Below are 22,000 nucleotides of genomic sequence, written 5' to 3'. Positions count from 1 at the left end.
TTTACAAGGCTGTTATGGACTGGATGTTTGTATCCCCCTCAAAATTTATACACTGTAGCCCTAAGCCCTAATGTGACTGTACTTGGAGATGGAGCCTATAAAGAGGTAATGAAGGTTAGATGAGATTGAAAGGATAGGGCCCGAAACCAACAGAATTGGTGTCCTTATATGAAAAAGAAGCTATACTGGGGATGAGCTCACAGAGGAAAGGCCATGTGAGGACACAGGAAGATGGGGGCCACCTGCCAGCCAAGGAGAGAGGCTTCAAGAGCAACCAAGCCTGCCAATGCCTGATCCTGGGCTTCCATCCTCCAGACCTGTGAGAGATAAATGCCTGATGTCTAAGGCCTCCAGCCTGTAGAATTCTCTACGGCAGCCCAAGGACATTAAGTCACATTCCCTTCTTGCAATTTAATGGAAGACAAGTTTTAACCTGACTTAAAACACATCGCTTGAAAAAATCCGCTATATGTACAGATGAAATTAGTAAGTTTTGAAAAGTAGTTTTGCTTTTACGAAGGTTCCATCAGACTCTCCTCTCCTCTTGTGATCCTCATAGTGGGATCACAAGACATTATACGCCTTTTAATGTGGCTCCGTGTGAATGACCATCCTCACCCGAACTGTTTAGTCCAAACCTGATCTCAGCCTAACTTCCAGATGATAAAAAATAGAGGCTAGTAGAAGTTAAGTAATACTATGGATAAACAATGGTACAAGCCTAGACTGCGGACTATTCTACAAAGTTACTGCATTACACTTGTGAGAAAGGTAATGTCAAAAAATAAACAAAAAGTTAATTTTTCTAGACAGAAGATATAATAAACAGTTGCTGTACATAACCTGGATCCCAGTTCTAAATAACAAAAAAAAAAAAAAAAAAAAGAAAGAAAGAAAAGCTTACAAAACACATTCTTGTAACAATTAGGGAGCTACGAGCAAACAGTGCTAATTTCTTGGGGGCGATAATGTAGGAGAAGAATTTTATTCTTACAACAAACATGTTGAAATATTTCAAAGTGATGCACACGATGTCCACAACTTATTTCCAAAAATAATCCTGCAAAAATGTGTGCGTGTATGAAAGGAAAGAGAAGGAGAAGCGGGGCAGGAAGGGGAGAGGAGGAGGGCGGGAGGGCGCGCACAAATACAGGAAACAATTAGGTGGTGGATTTAAGGCATGTACATTCTTTCAGCTTTTCTGCAATGTTTGAATACATGCGTACCAGAAAGTTGCGGAAGATGACCCCAAGTATCACTCTAGACTGTCTAGATCAGGAATCTGAAGGGGGAGTGTTCGTGCATGGAATCCTACGGGCTCCCAGCATCCTGTGCGAAGTGATGGATACAAACATGTATGTACGTGTGCACATTTTTCCAGGAAAAGGGTTCCCAATTTCCACCCGATACTTAAAGTAGTCTACAATCCCCCAAAGGGTACAGAAAACACCACTCTAAACTGAAGAAAATATATGACAAATAGGAAAAGAGCTAGACTCTCAAACTCACTTGTAAAATAGTACTGCTTACATTTTAAAAAGTTAGGAAACAACCTGAAGTCCTGTAGGATCAGGAGTATCTCAAGATGGGAAGCGGCGGCTTCATCTGAATGACGGTTTACTCTGCCAAGTGCAGGGGATCCTCCGGGGCAAGGGAAGAGGAGGAGGTACAGCTTTGAACATCAGCTCCCATTGTAAAGAGCTCAGGGCATTACATTTTGAATTGTCTTCATACTTTTTTCTCATTAATCATTTTCGAACCAAGCAAGAGGTATGAAAGAGTGACAGACAAGGAGGAAGGACTATTGTTTTTCCATGTCTCGGTTCAAGTATGACTGATGGGAGTATCCTGTCCATCCCTTCTCTACGTTAAATTCTTGGAAGGACCCTCATTGCTTCAGGGGTCTGCAACCTTTCTTAAAGGCAGTGAGTGCAGCACCTTCCCTGAATGACACCCTAGCTGCTAGCCCCAAATACAGAACCAGTAAAAGCAGTCTTTTAGACAGAGTTTGTGGGCCAGGAGACCAACAACCAGCCAGGATCACTCTCTGATCCTGCAGACAGGTCTACAGAGCCAAGCCCAAGTGCCTCTGCCTGGCTTTAAAGCTGTAGCCCATCTGCACTCCCTCGTGCCCACCACTCCACGGTGTCTGCTACCGCAGCAACGTTGCCGGATGCAGTGAGGGACGTTTGTGGTCCCCCAGCACAACAAAGGCAGGTGCCAAGTCTTGCCCACTGTGCCCCTGGCATGTCTGGGTCCTGTGCCTGTCACTCTTCAAGTATGTCCAGCAGGCGTAGCTTATCAGGACACTGGGACATGAGCCTCCCACGTTCCATCCCTCGAGGCAAGGGAAGAATGTGAAGCCAAGACTTCCACTTCCACATGTGTAAGTGCTTTCACATCTGTTCGCTCATCTGATTACAAAAGCCAGGGGGAAAGAGCAGGAAATAATTCACACCCCCACCACAGAGAAGGAAACGTGCAGAGAGGTGTGTGGGCAAGGCCACTGAATGGGCCGCAGCTGACTTCTCAGAGCGACTCTAGGGGCAGTAAACACCTGAAAACACACATATGCGTGGGGTACCTAGGAGCCTCGGAGCCGTGGAAGAAACTTGGACTTGCAACTGTTTCTTTGCAGCTCTCATAGTAGTAATTTTGAGAAGAAAGAGAAAAAATACTGACCACTTGTATTTGAAAAAAAAAAAAAAGAAGAATTAAAAGAAAAAAGATTAAAAAATGAAAGTTATGGTTCCCTTTATATGGCTTGCTTTTACCAATAATGAACTAAAATCTCTGCTATGAAATGTCCTGGCATTTTATGGATTTTGTTGTGCTTGGAAAACACAAGCTTCATATTTATAAAGGTTTTACCTGGCCAACCTTTTTATTTAAAAAATGAATTATCAATATGTAATTTTATTAGGCTATATATTATTTTATCATGAAAGTAAAATAGATAAAGAATATTTTAAAATTGGGTTTTAGAAAATGACCCAAAAGCTCATCACTGTAAAACAACCTACCTGTGGCATTTTGTCTCCTTCCAGGTCTTTCCAGCTCGTGGATAGGTTTCTTTTGGTTGCAGTTCGACATGGTAATCATACCACATACACTGTCTCATATTCCTGATTTTTTTGGTCAACATTATACCATAAGAGCTCTTCCAGATTATTATACCGCCTTCATAAACACAACTCACAACTTTCTGAACTACTTATTATATAATTCTTTCCATGGTAATACCACAGTTACTTAACCACTCTATTTTTAGACAAGTTAGGCTGCTGCTGAATTTTTACTATCCTAAGTAATGCTTTAATAACTATAACTTTTATTTTCTTCCTTTTTATTTCATTTAGATACATTCTTAAAGTATATTAACAGGTCAAAGTGAACAACAATTTTTAAGACTTTTGACATATTCTGCCCAAACTGCTTCCCCATACGTTCAGTACACATTATTACCAGCAATGAGTAAGAATCCTTTGATTGAACCTTATCATTAACGAGTATATCATCTGTATCATTTTATTTTCTTTGCTAATAAGTGAAACCATATCCTATGTGATTTTGTATCTGTCTCCTGAAAATGCATACTTTTCTACCATATGAATACTGACTAGCTGAACTTCCTTGGTGAAACATTATGGCCATTATCCATTTATCAACTATTTATGAAGATTAAAAAGTATATTTGCATGAATATTTTCTAAAATGCCAACCCAGTGTTTCCCATACTGATGGGAAATACTATTTCTCCACTCTATGGTTCACTTAAAAGTTTTGTTTCAATTTTTACCTGGACATAGTTGTTGTTCTGCACTTTTAAGATTCATTTAGAGGCTTCTGAGCCGCCTTCCCCCTCCCTTACCCCTTCCCCTTCCCTGTGTGACTGTATGCAATTCACTTCCTCTTCAGCTCAGATGGTTTTAACATTACACACCTGTATTCAAGAGGCTTTACCTGTTGGTCATCAGGAGTCCATATGCCACATGTGATTTGACTTTCCAAGTTGATCTCGGATGACCAGTGTCTTTGTCCGCTGACAGAACCAACCAGGACAAACCCGTCTCGATATGAAATGAGTGCTTGAGTCCCATCATGGCTCCACGTGAAATCACTCACCTTTGAGACACACATAGACAAAAGGTGTCAATTGTAATTAGAAAGGGAAAGCACTTTTATCAAAGGCTACAGTCATTAACTTAGTCTTTGGCTAAGAGTCAGATGGCCTTAAAGAGAACATTATGTAAAATATATGTATTATAACACCAATATATAATATAAAAGATTAAAAAAATAATATAAAAGATATCATTTGAAAAGCAAGTGTCAGTGCAGTGCTAAGTGCTTCACATATGTTAATTCTTTAAGCCTTGTTCAAGGGAGGTGTTATCATGTCCATTTTATGGAGAAAAAAGACACGGGGTAGGGGGGTGGTGGTGGTAAGTAACTTATTCACACACGTCTGGTGAACGGCCTCACCAAAAACCATTCAGTGTCCCTGCTTTCTGCCTCCCACCCACAGTAATAGATTCTCCATTAGTGTCTCTGGGTCACTTATCAAAATAGGAAAGTTCTCAGTCTCTTATTACATGACTTTCCCAATCTTGCTAACAATATTCCCTTAATCAAAATGAAAAAAAAAATGTAACTGGAAAATCACACAAACTTATCAAATGAACTTATTGCATTTATTCAATAACCACATTTTTAAAATCTTTTATTCTATTAGTGTAGTCAATTACTTCTACAGATTTCCTCAAATTATACTACCCTTGCATGCCTAGAAGCAGCCCAGCTTGGAGGTGAAGTACTGTCTTTTATAGATACAGCTGAAGTTGGTATACTAATGAATTTAGAACTTCTACAGCTGTATTCATGAGTAAAATAAACTTCTGATTTCCTTTATTGTAATGCGTTTGTCTGGATTTCTCAAGGTTATGTTGACCTCTCAGAATGAGCCGGACAGTTCTTCCTCTTGTTCCACTGCCTGGAAGAATCTGTATAAACTGGGATACCTATTGCTTGAAAGTTTGATGTAACGTGCCTATAAAACTATCTGGCTCTAAATTATTTTGTAGAAATAATTTTAACCACTGCTTTAATTTACTTAATAGTTTTAGTACTAATGAAACTTTATAGCTTTTTCTTCTTGTTGAGTCAGTTTTATTGAATTATTTAAAAATTCTTCCAGTTTATGTACGTTTTCCAAACTGCTGGCAAGTAGTTGCTTATAGTATTTATCTTTTTAAAAATCAATTTTACTGAGGTATAATTTATATACAATAAAATAAAGTTCCCCCTCAGAAGTCAATTCCCTACCCTCACCCTTGGTCCAAGGCAAGAGTGATCTAATTTCTCTCACGGGCTGCTTATTCTTGAATTGCACACGAATGGAACCGTGTATCTAATATGCTCACTTTGTGTATGGCTGCTTTTACTCACTACTATGGTTTGGGAGTATTCTAAATTCGTGTGTGCGTCAGCAGTTCATTCCTCTTCACGGATGAGTAGTATTCCGTTGTATCAATAGACCACAGTTTATTTATCCACCCAAATTGCCAGGCTTTTAGGTTATTTTCACTGTTTGGCTATTATAAAATTGCTATCAACATTCATGTGCAAAACTCTTTGTAGACACATAGTTTCATTTCCCTTAAGTAAATAAATACCTAAGAGTAGAATTAATTGCTGGACCGTATGGTAAGTGTTAAGTTTAACTGCATATGAAATTACCAAACTATTTTCCGAAGTGGTTAGGCCATGCTATACTCCCAGCAGTGCGTGAGAGTACCAGCACGTCCAAGTCTCACTGACACTTGGTACTTCAGTCTCTTTCGTGTTAGCTGTTCCAGTACGTACGTGGTAACAGAACACTGTGCTCTTAATTTGCATTTCTCCAATGCAGCCACACTGAACATTTCACATACCTCCTGATCATTTGCACATCATCTCTTGGGACATGTCTGTTCAAATCCCTTGCTATAGGTATCTATTCATTTATTCATATATATGTGTTATGTGTATGAATATTCATACAGATGTATATATTATGTCTGTGTATATATGAATATATGAGTTTTCCACCTTATTGTATTATAAAAATCCCAGATATAATCCTTTGTCAGATATGTATGCTGCAAATAATTTCTCTTACTCTGTGGCTTGCCTTTGCATTTTCTTAGTGGTATCTTTCAAAAAGCCTTAAATTTTGATGCAGTCCAGTATCAGTTCTTTTTCTTTTATGGTTCATGCTTTTTATGTCCAATCCCACTGAATGTTTACCTAATCCAAGGTTGCAAACTCAGGGTTTCCAGAATAGTTTAGTTTTTACATTTACATCCGCGATTTATTTTGAATTAATTTTTGTACAGAGGATAATGTCAGAATCAAGGCTTGTTGTTTTTTAAATATTTATTTATTTGAAAGACAGAGTGAGCACAAGTAGGGAGCTCCCCCACCCCCCACCATGGGTCACTGAGATCATGACCTGAGCTGAAGGCAGGTGCTTAGCTGACTGAGCCACCCAGGTGCCCCAAGGGCTTTTTTGTTTTTAAATATAGACATTCAGTTGTTTCAGCACCATGTCAAAAAATTCCTTGGATGTTACCTAGAGTTATTATGGTGATCCTTTTATGATACGGTTGACCTCTGAACAACACAGGGCATTGGAGGGCTGAACCCTATGCAGCTGAAAATCCACATGAACTTTTGACTCCCCCCCAAACTACTATTAATAGCCTGCTGTTGACCTGAAGCCTTATGAAGAGCAAAAAACCAGTCAATTAATATATATTTTGTATATTATAGCTATTATATACTGTATTCTTACACTCTCCTGAGCTAGAGAAAAGAAAATGTTATTAAGCAAATCATAAGGAAAATACATTTACAGTATTAATCTGTATTTTTAAGTTATTTAAATTCTAGTTAGTTAACACAATGTAATATTAGTTTCAGGTGTAGAATTTAGTGAGTCATCAGTCAGATACAACACCCAGTGCTCATCACAAGTGCCTTCCTTCCTGCCCACCTCCCCTCCAGCAACCCTCAGTTTGTTCTCTATGGTTAAGTCTGTTTTCTGGCTTGTTACTTTTTTTTTTTTTTTTAATTTTCTTCTATTTCATCTGTTTTATTTCTTAAATTCCACGAGTGAAATCGTACAGTATTTTTCTTTCTCTGACTGACTTATTTTGCATAGCATAATACTCTCTAGCTCCACCTATATCATCACAAATGGCAAGATTTCATTCTTTTTTGCTGGCTGAGTAGTATTCCACTGTGTGTGTGTAATGCATATCACATCTTCTTTATCCATTCATCAGTCGAGGGCTACTGTTGATAATGTTGCTATAAACATCGGGGTGCATGTATCCCTTCAAATCAATATTTTTGTATCCTTCGGGTAAATACCTAGTAGTGCAACTGCTAGATTGTAGGGTGGCTCTATTTCTAACTTTTTGAGGAAACTCCATACTGTTTTCCAGGGGTCTGTATCAGTTTGCTTTCCTGCCATCTTTGCAAAAGGTTTCCCCTTTCTGTCTCCCCGCCAACATCTGTTGTTTCCTGTGTTAACTGTAGCCATTTTGACAGGTGTGGGGTGATATCTCATTGTAGTTTTGATTTGTATTTCCCTGATGATGAGTGATGTTGAGCATCTTTTCATGTGTCTGTCAGCTATCTGTATGTCTTCTTCGGGAAAGTATTCATATCTTCTGTCTCTTTTAAAACTAAATTATTTGGTTTTGGGGTGTTGAGTTTTATAAGTTCTTTATAGATTCTGGATACTAACATTTTATCAGATATATCATTGGCAAATTATCTTCTCCCATTCTGAAGGATGCCTTTTGGTTTTGTTGTTTCCTTTGCTGTGCAGAAGTCTTTTATCTTGATGAAGTTCCAACAGTTCATTTTTGCTTTTGTTTCCCTTGCCTCAACAGATAGATAACAAGTTTCTGTGGCCAGTGTCATAGAAGTCACTGCTTATATTCTCCTCTAGGATTTGGAAGGTTTCCTGTCTCACATTTAGGTCTCTCATCCATTTTAAATTTATTTTGGTGTGTGGTGTAAGACAGTGGTACAGTTTCATTCTTTTGCATGTAGCTGTCCAGTTTTCCCAACACCATTTGTCAAAGAGATTGTCTTTTTTTCCACTGGATATTCTTTCCTGCTTCATCAAAGATTAGTTAACCATATAGTTGTGGGTTCATTTCTGGGATTTTTATTCTGTTCCACTGATCTACATGTCTGTTTTTGTGCTAGTGCCATACTGTCTTAAGCTTTATGATATAACTTGAAGTGCTACCTCCAGCTTTGCTCTTCTTTTTCAACATTGCTTTGGCTGTTCAGGGTCTTCTGTGGTTCCATATAAATTTCAGGATTGTTTGTTCTAGCTCTGTGGAAAAATGCTGGTGGTATTTTGATAGGGATTGCATTAAATGTGTAGATTGCTCTGGGTAATATAGACATTTTAACAATACTTATTCTTCTGATCCATGAGCATGGAATGTTTTCCATTTCTTTGTGTCATCTTCACTTTCTTTCATTGGTGTTTTATAATTTTCAGAGGACAGACCTTTTACCTCTTTGGTTAACTTTATTCCCAGGTATGTTATGGTTTTTGGTGCAATTATAAATGGGATTGATTCCTTGACTTCTCTTTCTGCTGATTCATTACTAGAGTATAGAAACGCACCAGGTTTCCATATGTTGATTTTGTATCCTGTGGCTTTACTGAATTCAGTTATCAGTTCTAACAATTTTTTGGTGGAGTCCTTCAGGTTTTCTATATAGAGTAGCATGTTGTTTGCAACTAGTGAAGGCTTAACTTCCTCCTTGCCAGTTTGGATGTCTTTTATTGCTTTTTGTTATCTGATTACTGCAGCTAGGACTTCCATACTCTGTGAAATAACTGGAGAGAGTGGACATCCCTCTCTTGACTGCAGAGGAAATGCTCTGTTTCTCCTCACTGAGGAAGATATTAGCTGTAGGTTTTTTGTACATGGCCTTCATGAGATTGAGGTATGTTCCCTCGATCCCTACTTTGTTGAGGGTTTGTTCTTATGAATGGGTATTGTACTTTGCCTAATGCTTTTTCTACATTTCTTGAGAGGATCCTAAGGTCCTTATTCTTTCTTTTGTTGATGTGGTATATCACGTTGTTTGATTTGCAAGCACTGAACCACCCTTGCAGCCTAGGAATAAATTCTACTTGATTTTGATGAAATAACTCTTTAAGTGTATACCTTTTGATTCAATTTGCTAGTAATTTGCTAGAATTTTTGCATTGTGTTCATTAGGGATAAGGGCTTGTGGTTCATGTTTTTAGTGGTTTGGTTTTAGAATCAGGGTAATACTGGCCTCACAGAAGGAGTTTGGGAGTTTTCCTTCTGTTTCTATTTTCTGAAATAGTTTGAGAAGAATAGGTATTAACACTTCTTTAAATGTTTGGTACAATTCCCCTGTGATGCCATCTGGCCCTGGACTTTAGTTTGTTGAGAGGTTTTTGATTACAGATTCTATTTCTTTGCTGGTTATCAGTCTGTTTAAGTTTCCTATTTTTCTTCCTGTTTCAGTTTTGGTAGTTTATATGTTTCTGGAAATTCATCCATTTCTTCCAAACTGTCCAATTTATTGGCATATAATTTTTCTTAATCTTCTCTTATAGTTGTATTTCTGTGGTGTTAGTTTTTATTTGTCTTCTCTCATTTGTCATTTGATTTATTTGGGTCCTTTCTCTTTTCTTTTTGAGAAGTCTGACTAGTGGTTTATCAATTTCATTAATTTTTTTCAAAGAGTAAGCTCCTGGTTTCATTGCTTTATTCCACAGTTTTCTGATACCATTTATTTGGTATCATTTATTTCTGCTCTGATCTTCATTATTTCCTTTCTGATGGCTTTAGGCTTCATTTGTTCTTTTTCTTGCTCCTTTAGGTGTAAGGTTAGGTTGTTTATTTGAAAAATTTCTTGCTTCTTGAGGTAGGACTATCTTGCTATACAGTTCCCTTTTAGGACTGCTTTTGCTGTAGCCCAGAGGTTTTGAACCACCATGTTTTCATTTGTTTCTATGTATTTTTTAAATTTCTTCTTTAATTTCCTGGTTGACTGATTTATTCTTTAGTAGCATGTTGTTCAACCCCCATGTATTTGTGATCTTTCCAAAGTTTTTCTTGTGGCTGACTTCAAATTTCATAGCATTGTAGTCAGAAAATATGCCTGGTATGTTTTCAATCCTTTTGTACCTGCTGAGGCCTGATCTACACTGGAGGATATCCCATGTACACTTGAAAAGAATGTATATTCTGCTGCTTTAGGATGAAATGTTCTGAAAATATCTGTTAAGCCCATCTCATCCAGTGTGTCATTCCAAGTCATTGCTTCTTTGTTTTTCTGCTTAGATGATCTGTCCATTGATAGGTTGTTAAAGTCTCCTACTATTATTGTATTATTATCGGTGAGTTCCTTCATGTTTGTTACTGTTTTATGTTTTGGATGCTTCCAAGGTGGGGGCATAAATTTATAAATTTATTGCATAACACTTGCAATAAATATTTGCAAGTGTTAGATCTTCTTGTTGGATAGTCCCTTTTATTGTGATATAGTGCCCTTCTTCATCTCTTTTTACAGTCTTTGGTTTAAAATCTATTTGTCTGATAGAAGTATTGCTACTCTGGCTTTGACTCCTATTTGCATGATAAGTATATCCCCATCCCCTCACTTTCAACCTCCAAGTATCTTTAGGTCTAAAATGAATCTCTTGTAGGCAGCATATAGATGGGTCTTACTTTTTTATGCACTATGACACCCTATGCCTTTGGATTGGAGCATTTAGTCCACTTACAATCAGCATAATTATCAACAGATATGTATTTAGTGCTATTTTATTACCTGTTTTGTGGTTGTTTCTAAGATTTTTCTCTGGTCCTTTCTAGTCTTTGTCACTTATGGTCTTTCTTTCCCACTAAGAGATCTGGTGCTAAACTTATGGGCCTTTCCTTGACAGTTAGGGACTTCTTTTGTCTTGCTGCTTTTAGGATTTTTTTTCTTTATCACTATATTTTGCAAATTTAACTACAATACGTCTGGTGTTGGCCTGTTTTTATCGATTTTGATGGGAGTTCTCTATGCCTCCTGGATTTGGACATCTGTTTCCTTCTCCAGATTAAGTTTTCAGCTATGATTTCCTCAAATAAACATTCTGCACCCTTTTCTCTCTCTTCTTCTTCTTCAGGACTCAGGGACTATGACATCAATGTTATTAGGTTAGATGGAATCACTATGTTTCCAGCCTACTCTTACACTCCATAATTTTTCTTTTGTTCAGCTTCATTATTTTCCATAATTCTACCTTCTGGATCACTTAATTGTTCCTCTACTTTTTCTATCTTTGTGGTCATGACATCCAGTTGGTTTAGAATCTCAGATCCTGCATTTTTCATTTCTGTTTTTTAGCTCTTTTATCTCTGTGGTAAGGGTCTCCCTGAGGTCTTTTCTCAAGCCCAGTGAGCACCTTTATGACTGTTGCTTTAAATTCTGCACATTACTTAAATCTGTTTTGATTAGATCTCTGGCCATGACATTTTCTTATTCTTTCTTTTGAGATGAATTCCTTCGTCCTGGCATTTTGTCTGGGTCTCTGTCTTCTTCTCTGTGTTAGAAAATCCTGTCATATTTCCAACTCCTGAGAGTAATGGATTTATGAAGAAGAGGTCATGTAATGTCCAGGGCCTGCTGCTTCAGGAAATGCCCCTGGTGTGTGCTGTATGCACTCTGCTGCTGTGTTTTGGCTGCTCTATCCCTCAGATCAGTCATTTACAGAGGCTCTTCCTTGTCTGCAATGGACAGTGTTTAGACCCTGGCCAGCGTGTGGTGAGTTTTAAGTAGGTGTACTTTGGTCTGCTTGTTAAATGAGACCAGATGCGACTTCCACTAGAAAAGAAGCCTTGCAGAACTCTCTGGTTGACAGAAATGGTGTATATGTGTGGGCGGGGAGGGTTCCGATGGTCTTCTGGTGAAGGAACCCACTGAGCTGTCATTAGGCACACCTGGGAGAGACAACCAGAACCAGCAGAGCACAGGGGGGCAGGGCTTGGCGTCTGCAGGTTAGCCAGCCAGGGTCTGCGCTGTACTGTTTACTGAGGTTGGTTTATGCAGAGGGGCAGGGGAGGGGAATGGCACCAGCCAGCTCCTTTGTCCTGGGAGCGTGGAGCCCGTGCTTGCTGCTCTCAGGGAAGCCCTCCCAGAAGAGCAATTAATTTTCCTTCATGCGTCCATGTGTTTTTCATATCGCTGTTCTGACACTGTCTCTGGGTTGCTTGTCTGCCGGGAGCAGCGCAGTGCACTTTGGGCGCGATCCCAGCCAAGCTGGCTGACTTTCAAAACTCCAAACTTTAGGGACCTGATGTGATGGGGACCCGCACTGGTCTTCTGGTAGAGGGTCTCACTGTGCTGGGATGATCCAAGTTTGACCCAGAAAGGGTGTCACGCCAGAGCAGAGGGGCATGGGATCTGGAGCAAGGCAGGCCAAAGAGCCAGTGTCCACATTAGCCTCCTTTAGCAGGTGTCCCTTAGCCTATGCTGAGGGCAGGGGACGGAAATGGCAACGACCGGCTCTTCTGTCCCGAGAGGCGACGCCGCCTCTCACAGAGGCGCGCTAGGAAAGAGGAACAGTCTCTCTCTGTGACTTAGGTCAGCCTCAGATTCTGCCATCTGCCTCAGACTCCCTGTCTGCCTTCTCTCCAGGAGTAGGGCAGTGCCCTCAAGGCTCTATCCCAGCCTTGCCAAGACCTCTATGACTCCAGTCTTTGAGGCCCACTGGTTGCACAAAATCATGAAAATCAGCCTCTCTCATTTCCCCAACCAGTGGCTTTGGGGAAGTGTTCTCCTTGGATGACCCCACGCACTCTTCTCTCTCCCACCGTTCTTCAACCAGGGCTCCCTCTCCTCCGCAGGACCTGCGATCAGTTTCTCCTGTAAACCACATCTCTACACTCCCTGCCTTCCTTGGTGTGGCCTCTTTTCTCCCTCTAGCTGTACAGTTTGTCCTGTCAGCAATCAGATTGATTTCTTGGGTATTCAGAATTATTTGATTGATAATTATTTAGTTGTGTTCAAGGGACGAGGCAAGCCTAGGGTCCTCCTACTACGCCACCATCTTAGCTTGACCCCCTCCCCCCAATCTGTACTATGTTTGTCGGAAAAAACCTACATGTAATGGACCTATGCCATTCAAACTGCAGTTGTTCAAGGGTCAACTGTATGTACAAATATCAAATTGTTATGCTGTATACCTGAAACTAATATAACGTTATATGTCAATTACATCTCAAGAGAAAAAAAATAAAGACTATTGTTTCCCCTACTGAATTACCTTTTAATTGCCTTTGATTACCTGGTAATCTCTATAGTTATGCCTACCTTTCATTCATAAAACTGTTCCTGGGAAATGTATAACTTCCTTTAAAATTGGTGACATTACTGGATATATCACATTTTAGATAAAATATACTAAACGGACACCAAAAAAACATGAACACTTGCTATTTTCCCAGCAGGGGTTACAGGTTACAGTGGTTAGCGTGTCCACACTGTGACAATGGATGGGTTTGTGAAACAGCCCTTCAACAGCTGGTGTGAGGTTACTGAAAAAAGTTGTTTCCTTAGTAGGGTAAACTCAAAACCTTGGTTTCACTGATCCTATGTTTTAGCTAACCACACTATTTCGTTTTTTCTTAAGAAAAATAAAAATATATTTTAGAGATAATTTAAAGGCTTTTCGTTTTGCAAAAGCAATGCTACTTATTTATATGGATTCTAACTCATTTACCTTGGTAGAGATTTGTACTAAAAAGAAAAACATCCTACTAGGGGGTGGAAGGGGATGGCCAGTGAAAAGAAGGTTCCCCAAGACTCCACCAGTCATGCAGTCGGAGAAAATGATAAGAAAGGATGTCTCCATGAACTCACTGGGTTTACTAAATTAGGTCAGCATAGAGTGACAGGAATATACCACGAATGGAAAAACAAGAAGAAGGGAACTGATACCCAGTGCTGTGAAGAAAATAAGCAGGAAGCCCCCCTCCTTCTGGCTGCCCAGTGAGCATGGCATCCGACGTGGATTAGCTGTGTCTGAGCACGAGCCTTGTCAGACCTCGGCCCGAGGCAGCTTTCATCACAACGGCCCATGCCTGTGCAGGGCACAGCCATCCTTGGTGACTAATCCTACACAACAATGCATGCACTGCTCTAAACCTGCTGCTGAAATAAAGGACTCATAATCGTTTCCTGAAAAAGAAACCATTAAGGCATCACTTAGCTTTGCCCAAGTGTTTCATTCCTTCGGGACAGTGCAAGTCACACTGTGGAACACGGATCCCCTGTCACTTCCTCTAAAATGAATTATTTTCCTCTGAGCAGATTTCAAGGATCCTTTTCCTCCAAGCACAGAACTGTCCTTCTTCCCAGCAGGTGCCATTTCAGGGGCACAGACAGCCACTGTTTCTTCAACCAGTGAGTCATCAGCCCCAGGGCGTGATGTTTCTTTACTCAGGTAAGTTCTGATGCCGACTCAATTTAAAGCAACCAAAACTTCCTGGGCAGTAAGTGTTCACTGCTGACAACTGTTCAGTGGGTTTCGAGGTTTGCAGAATCAGGATTCCAAACAAGAAAAATTCTATAAAAATCCGGATCAGGTCACAGATGCAGCGGGTACGCTCCGCGCGTGGCACGGACAGGTATCCATGAGAGTCCGGGGGCTTCCGGCTCCTCTACGGTCCGTGTAAGTTCATTCACCTCCAGCTCTGAATTCATCCTCCCTTTCTCATTTCTGAAGCACTTTTTTTGTGCCAGATTCTCAATGAAAAGAAAAGCTGAGGGATGTGGTGGTAGTGGAAACCACACAGCTGCTCTACGGGGATGACAGAAGGTCCCATCCTTCGAGAGACTGCCGCCAGGATAAAACAGTGTGGCACCAGCAATGCTTGGTGGAGGGGCTGGACTCTCGACGGTAGTGAAGTCTGAGCTCTTTCAGATACTGTGAATACATGCATTTCTGCTAAAAGAGAAAAAAGCGTCTTGCCTGGGAGGAAGACAGTGTGACAGAGTGTTCTGGACTCAGACCTGGCCTCAGATTCTGCTTTACCACCCAAGAAGTTCCCCAGGCAGCTTACTCAACCTCCCTGACCAGGGTTTGTTCCTTCCATTAACTGAAAATGGCATCTGCCCAGGAGGAGTCCTGTGGAGACCGAGAGACAACACGTGAAAACGACGAGCAGTCGGAGTCTGTCCTAGCTTCTCTTTGTGGCTTTTCTCAGAGCAATGCGTTAGAGACCTTTAGTTGTCCAAAGTCTGAAGGCACGTCAGACTCGACCACTGGACCTAAGGAAAAGAGTTCACGCTCTGGTGGGTGGGGGAATGAGAGTGTTTTAGAGACCCTTACACATGAAGTCAGAGACGTCTCCTCTTCACAGAAAGCCACAAAGTGCTGCTGCCTCAAGGCCTGAAGACAGTCTTGGTGATGACAGTATGACTATTTTTTTTTCAAGATTTTAATTTATTTATCTATCTATTTGAGAGAGAGAGAGAGAGCGAGCGCGCATGCGCGTGCGAGTTGGGGGAAGAGCAGAGAGAGAGAATCTCTCAAAGAACCCTCATGAGCACAGAGCCCAGTGCGTGACCCAGCTTCCCGACCCCAAGATCATGACCTGAGCCAAAACCAAGGGTCAGAGGCTCAACCAACTGAGCCACCCAGGCGCCCCCGACATTTTGGCTGCTATTTAAGGGCAGGTACCTTCTGCGGTCAGGGGTACGAGGTCGCAGTGCCTCCTAATACTATAGGCACTAGAGCAGTAAGCAGTGACAACTGTCATGTACAGTGCCCAAAGTACTTTCTACATTTCATCTTACTTAATCCTTCTAGCGATCCTCTGAGGCAGGTAGCATTAGAGTCGCTATGCTACAGATGAGAAGACTGAGGCACCGAGAAGAAGTATCCCCTACTGAGAAATCACAGAGTGAGACTCTTGGTCTTGCTGTCTGACTCCAGAGCCCACCTCCTTGACCACAATGTCTACTGTCTGGGTGGCATGAACTTCTCATGGCCACAGAGATTTCCACATCTGTGGCTCTATTTCACAGTGGCTGGTTAGCAGTCACAGGGCAGGTTCTGTGTCTTTCTTTTTTCACTCCATGGAGGTACACAGGAGACTGGTGCAGCCTTTTGAGTCAGTCAAAATGGTCACATTTACACATTTACAAATACATGAATTCACTCAAAAAGAATGTTCTCTTTTACCTAAGGGTAGATTTGTCTTCCGTGATGACAACTTACATTGTTAGAACATTAGCAACTGCTAATGGATCTTTGCTCCTTGCAATTTTGCGTCACCTCATTAGTCGTATCTTTAAACGTGGGGAGCTCGTAGCTTATTTAAGCAACAGATGGGAGAAAAGAGGGTGAGAATCCACTTCCTCAGAAATGTAAAGAAAGGCAGTCCCAGGGAAACCATCCCCGGATCAGGAAAAACAGTCTAAGACAGCCCTCATGGAGAAAGGTTCCTTGAGGACTGGATTCTGAAGCCAGAGTTCTGTCAAATCCCGGGGATGAGACCTGTGTCCCTAAGAACACAAGACAAGACGCGGAGCTCCATACGGCCCATCCTCACAGGGGGAAGAGGGAAGAGCCAGATCTGTACCAGAAACCAGAAGAATCTCTGGAGCAGGTTTAAAAATAGCATCACTCAGCAGGGAGTCCCTAGAGTGCCTGTTTTCCTCAGAGCAGAGACAAATTTGTATCAGAAAGGAAGAGCTGAGGGGTGACAACAGGTGGCCACGCTAATTGAAACCTGACAGAAGAGAGTGTTAAAAACTCAGCTTGACGAGGAGGTTGTGAGAACAGTTCCGTGTGGAGCTCCCTGCAAGAAAACTATGAAGATTACAACACAGGGAAAGTACCTTTCAAAGGGAGCAGAAAAGTGATATGCCATAAGCACTTCAGAGGATCCAAATTTAACATGTAATCACAACAATGAATGGTAAAAAATGATTTCACAGATTTAATTAAAGCTTAAAACTTGGAGAGTTCTCACAACAACAGAATAGTTGAATAGAGAAGAATGATCGTTCTCTTTTTATCAAGTGATACACTTGAGAGGAATGAAAAGCAGGATTCTACTATTAACTTCTATTTACTTCTACTCCACCTATTTCTGGAAGGAGCTCCCATTTGCCCTGGAATACGTGCTCTGCATTCTCTCTCCAGCAATGTCTCACTGGAAGAGACTCCTGCCCACTCACCTGAGCCCCTCGATCGTTGACCAATTCCACAGACCACCTCCCTTCATACTGAATCCACACAAATATCCCTCCATCTGCGTCACACGTGGCCAGCTTCTGGTATGGCTCATTCCATCTCACCAGCACAACCTAGAAAATAACCAAGAAGGTATTTACCACAGGGAATGAAGCGGTGGGCCAGGAGCAGGTCTCTAAAGAGAGGAGACCAGAACTGAAGAGAAGGCATCGTCAAAGGTAATGAATGGCTGAGGGAAGCTGTGGGGATCAGCAGGGGTACAGGGCACAGCCACAGGAGGCAGAATCACAGGGAACTAGACGCCCATGACAAGGCTTCCTGACAAACGACAGACACCTGGGCAAACAATAAGCTGTGGCACAAAACTGCCCATTGCCAGAAAACAGAGAGGAAGCCCTGCCTCTGACAAGTGCAAGAACAGTTCAGAATTGAAACAACTTAGAAAAAAATACAGTTGGCATGTCTAAGTATTTCATACTTACCAGAGAGGAAATACAAAGAATTAAAAGCTTCAAAACCTATGAGTTATAACAACTTAATTTTTTAATTTGAAAAATTCTGATCCTGGAAAAATCACTCTCATCTTCCTCAACTATCACTCCTTCATCCCAAAGGTGGCCTCTCTGGTGGGTGGTCTGTGTGATCAGGGGAATGCCCAAGGAGTCTGAGGGCAGGGCTCACAGAGCCCAGTAAAACCCGTCAGTACACATGGCTATGAGGTGGGCCCGGGAGCCCACGAACTACAAAACAATACCCTGCCTTCACTGTGGGAAACGTTTCCCAGGTGTCACCCCACTGGCCTATGCTGGTGATCGTGAGGATCCCATTCGTTCAGTCAGACGTCTGGTCTGCACTTACTACGTTCACAATGTGTGACGCTATGTGACCAATGCCCCGACAGAGAGCACCCGGCCCCACACACGAAGGTAAAAGTCCATCTGAGAGTCAGGACATCCACGGATGCACAGACATACACGAATGTGTGTCTGTCACACGAGCACTGTCGTTAACCAGCCCGAGCACAGCCACTGCTCATAAGAAAAGATCTGAACCCCATCTCCCCCCAGGACCTCACTTCATGACCCTGAGGAACAGGCAGCACCAGTGTAAATGATCTCCAATTGTAAAACAGCAAACAAGTAAGGCCAAGGACAGGCTGTCAGGGACCTCTGTAATGGCCTGACCCCTCCTCAACCCCCCAGCCCCCACTGCGTCCAAACCAGACTCACACGAAAGTCCTGTTGCTTCTCAAACCTGTGCCAAGGGCACACCTGATTTTAGGTCTTTCAGTTGGTTTTCAGGGACCAGAGAGCTGTAGAGGCCCCCAGCCTTGGTTTGCCACACTTGGTGGCATCAGCGCTGGTTGCAAGATGCATAAAAAAAATGCAAGAGGAAATTATTACCCCCTTAAAACGTAAGGACACTGCAGTTCTTTTTTAAAACTCTGCAAAAAAATAAAAAAATAAAAAACAGCCGTGAGACTGCAATCCTTTGAGACCTGGCAATCACAAGACAAATCTCACCTAGTTGATGGCTTCCCTGCCAAAGCCAGCTTGCACGGACGCAGACGCCAACCACGCCCTCGGCAGCCGCATCCCGCTCTCTCCCCGCTGGACCCACCGCCTCCCTCTGGCACAGCTCTGCAAGCGCGGCATGGCCACCATCCTCACTGACCGCTGGTTTACACGCTCGCCTCCCCGCTGAGCTGGGCGTCCGAGGAAAGGGACAGAGGCCGGCTCATCTCTGAATACTGACACACAGTAATTCAGAGTGTGCTGGGCCAAAAAGTAATACATAATTAGAAGTCATGATCCTTATTCAATTATATCTTTGAACTGTAAAAGGTTATTGACAACGACATCCAGAAGGTGATTTTCAATGTCCAAAGGCATTTTAATGACAGCCAACAGCGCCAGCCTGCCTCCCTACGACAGTCTGTAGGTGCTGAGGGAAGAGATTAAGACATCTTTGCACTCGCGGAGTTCAGGTCACTCAACAGACCAATATAGTGAGTGCTCTAATACAGGCAGGGACTGAGTTGTGAACATACACGGGAAGAGGCCTCAACCCAGGTGGACTGCAGGAGGGAGAAACAAACCCAGATTCATTTTTTAAGTCCAGTTTTTTAAACTTTCTATTTAAAAAATAAACAAAAATAAAATTCTCTATATAAATTACTGATCTAGTTAAGAAAAATCCAGTAACATCATCATCAACAGAAGTCTTTAGAGGACAATGAATGTGTCATGAAGTTTGGAATTTCCAAACAATCAAGGCCAGCTTCATAGACTTCTCTCAGCCCCACGACGACTTGGCCTGAGCACTGCAATCCACAGGCGTGCGTGTAGCTCCAATTTGGGCCTTCGAGACTCACAGGCACTGCTGAAGCCCACGGTCATGACTGTACTTCAGAATGGCCACCGTAAGATGGAGTATGACAAATAAGAGCATGATATTCACAACTGAGCAGTTTTTAAATTATTTCCTCAAGTTAACACAGAGCCCATTCGTTTGCCCCGCCCTTCCCTGTAGATAACATTTGATGACAAGGTGTCTTATTTTAGAAAAGAAAGGTTGGTCACATTTTCTGTACTTTTGCTTTTCTGCCTTGATCATCCATTGCCAGGTTTGGCTGAATGTTAAGTTAACATCAGTAACAAAAGCCTCTTCTTCATGAAAACCGCCATGGAGTCACAGCACGACACAGACACAAGAGAGCAAAGACCAAAAATATTTTGGTTATTTTTCACTTTAAAGATTTCTTGGCTTTGTGACAACACAGTAGTAGTTGTTGAATAAATAAAGGGTACACAAACTTAGTTTCATCTTTTTGTAATTCTGGATCCGCGCAGGAGCAACAGGGAACGGGAACGCAGACTCGGTCCACACATCTCTGCTGTGGGTTCTAACAAGTGTAGCTGGTTTCTCTAAATTAGAGAAAAAAATCTTTCCAATGATTCTTTGTTATAATGATAAGTGTATCTAAAATTCATATCATTTCTAAAACTCATTTTGTTTCACTAAATGTATGCAAACTTAAGCTGTTTCCCTGGATTAGAATTCTCATTTCCTCTCTCTACAATTCACGGCTGCCGCCTTATCTCCCAGTAGCTTATTTCCTGTTCTCCAAATCCTTCCAGTCTAGCCGGCAAAGCCAGGACATACCAGAGTGCTGAGAAACTACCAGCTAGGGGTCCAGTGGCCCGCATTACGTGGCAGGATGCTCAGCCTCTGCCCAGAGATGCGAAGGCAGAGCTCCCCTTCTCTCGGTCAAGGAAAAGGGGCTCCAGCTTACTCTGGGCACTAAAAAAGTTGGGCATTGAGGGCACTAGCTGAAGGGTGTGTTCTACTAAAAAGTCAGAAGATAAGCTAAATACTGATACAGGTCTTCAATTATTCAAAAAAAAGTGCCAACCTGTCGCTCTCTCCAATGTTAGACGAACATTCTATCATTTTATAGTTATTGTTATTAATAAATATTTATTGATAACTATTAAAAGTATAGAAATCTACATTAAAAATACAGAGCAGATCTGCTGAAAGTCTACTTGGGATATAAGGTAAGGCTCTCATTTCCTACACCCCATCTATTTTTAGGGAGAACAAACAAGTATCAGTTAACCCATCTCAAAGATGTTTATCTTTTCAGGCAGAAACTTTTTAAATGGTGTTGGGAGACACAAATATTATATTTTATAGAAATATATAGGAAACCATTTCAGTGAATGACCAGTATCACCAACATTTGGAAGTATTTCCCTCAACCTAAAAAGAATGTAACTTGAACAAGTACTAAACACAAACAGCTCGGGTAATAAATCCCTGTGATTATCACCATTCCGTTTTTCTTATCCTGTGATTTTTGTTCAGTGAAACAGAAGTAAGTTCAATTGTGCCAGCTTAAGTTTACATATATTTAGTGAAACAAAATGAGTTTTAGAAGTGATATGAATTTTAGATACACTTATCATTATAACAAAGAACCAAAAGCATCTTGAAATGGAAGCTGGAAAAAAGTGAACTTGCAGAGTGGTTTTCTAGACGGATGCCCACCAGCACCCGGGCCTGAAATGCTCTAGGGGGCGTGCAGGCTCTGGACCTGGGTCCTGGCGGGGGAACTCACCAGACTTGGCCAATTCACTGACTGGCCTGGGGTTCTCTCCTGAGCATGGGGCAGCAGCAGCACATCCTTCTGTTGTGTATGAGGAACACGTTGAGAAAGAACTTTGTACAGTTCCAGGCACATAGCAAACAGCCCATCAGTGAGAGCTCTGTTTCTCAAGTGTGAGCTAAAACTTCCAGAATATAGAGACTTGCTAGCACAGTATTTACATGTACAGTTTCCTCTTCTCTGATAGAAGATAAACGGTTGGGAAGTCAGTCCCTCTTCCCAGGCCCACTCCCCACCCAATTCTGTACCTAAAAAATCACTACCACCACCTACTTCTTAGCACCTTTGGCCTAAAATACCCCTCTGCCCTTTGACACTGTGGTAACGCCTTCCCTGACATTGCTATAGCTCCCTCTTGCCACTTCCACAGTTCCTTCCACAGTGTTCATACCCTGCATTTGCTCCCTCAAACATCCCGGCTCCTCACTGCCTGAGAACGTATTGCTTTCCTGGTCCTGGAGCCCAGCACTGTGCCAGGCACTCAGTGGATATTCCACAAATCTTTCTAAACTGAACTA

The 22,000-nt window shown here is 41.7% G+C and overlaps 1 protein-coding gene across 3 annotated transcripts in view; it reads right to left on the bottom strand.

Moving 5' to 3' along the window:
• The window catches only part of TULP4 (TUB like protein 4), a 224,868-nt gene that overhangs the window by 60,336 nt on the left and 142,532 nt on the right, over nt 1-22,000 (bottom strand). For all 3 annotated transcript variants that reach the window (XM_059401351.1, XM_059401352.1, XM_059401353.1), the window contains exons 3-4: nt 17,296-17,424; nt 3,964-4,125 (exon numbers count right to left, since the gene is read on the bottom strand). In XM_059401351.1, coding sequence (XP_059257334.1) covers nt 3,964-4,125; nt 17,296-17,424 — 291 coding nt within the window. The remainder of the gene's footprint in view (nt 1-3,963; nt 4,126-17,295; nt 17,425-22,000) is intronic.

This window comes from Mustela nigripes, chromosome 5 (assembly GCF_022355385.1).
Source record: "Mustela nigripes isolate SB6536 chromosome 5, MUSNIG.SB6536, whole genome shotgun sequence".
In the NCBI taxonomy this organism is placed as follows: Eukaryota; Metazoa; Chordata; class Mammalia; order Carnivora; family Mustelidae; genus Mustela; species Mustela nigripes.
This window is presented reverse-complemented; position numbering and strand designations above follow the sequence as displayed.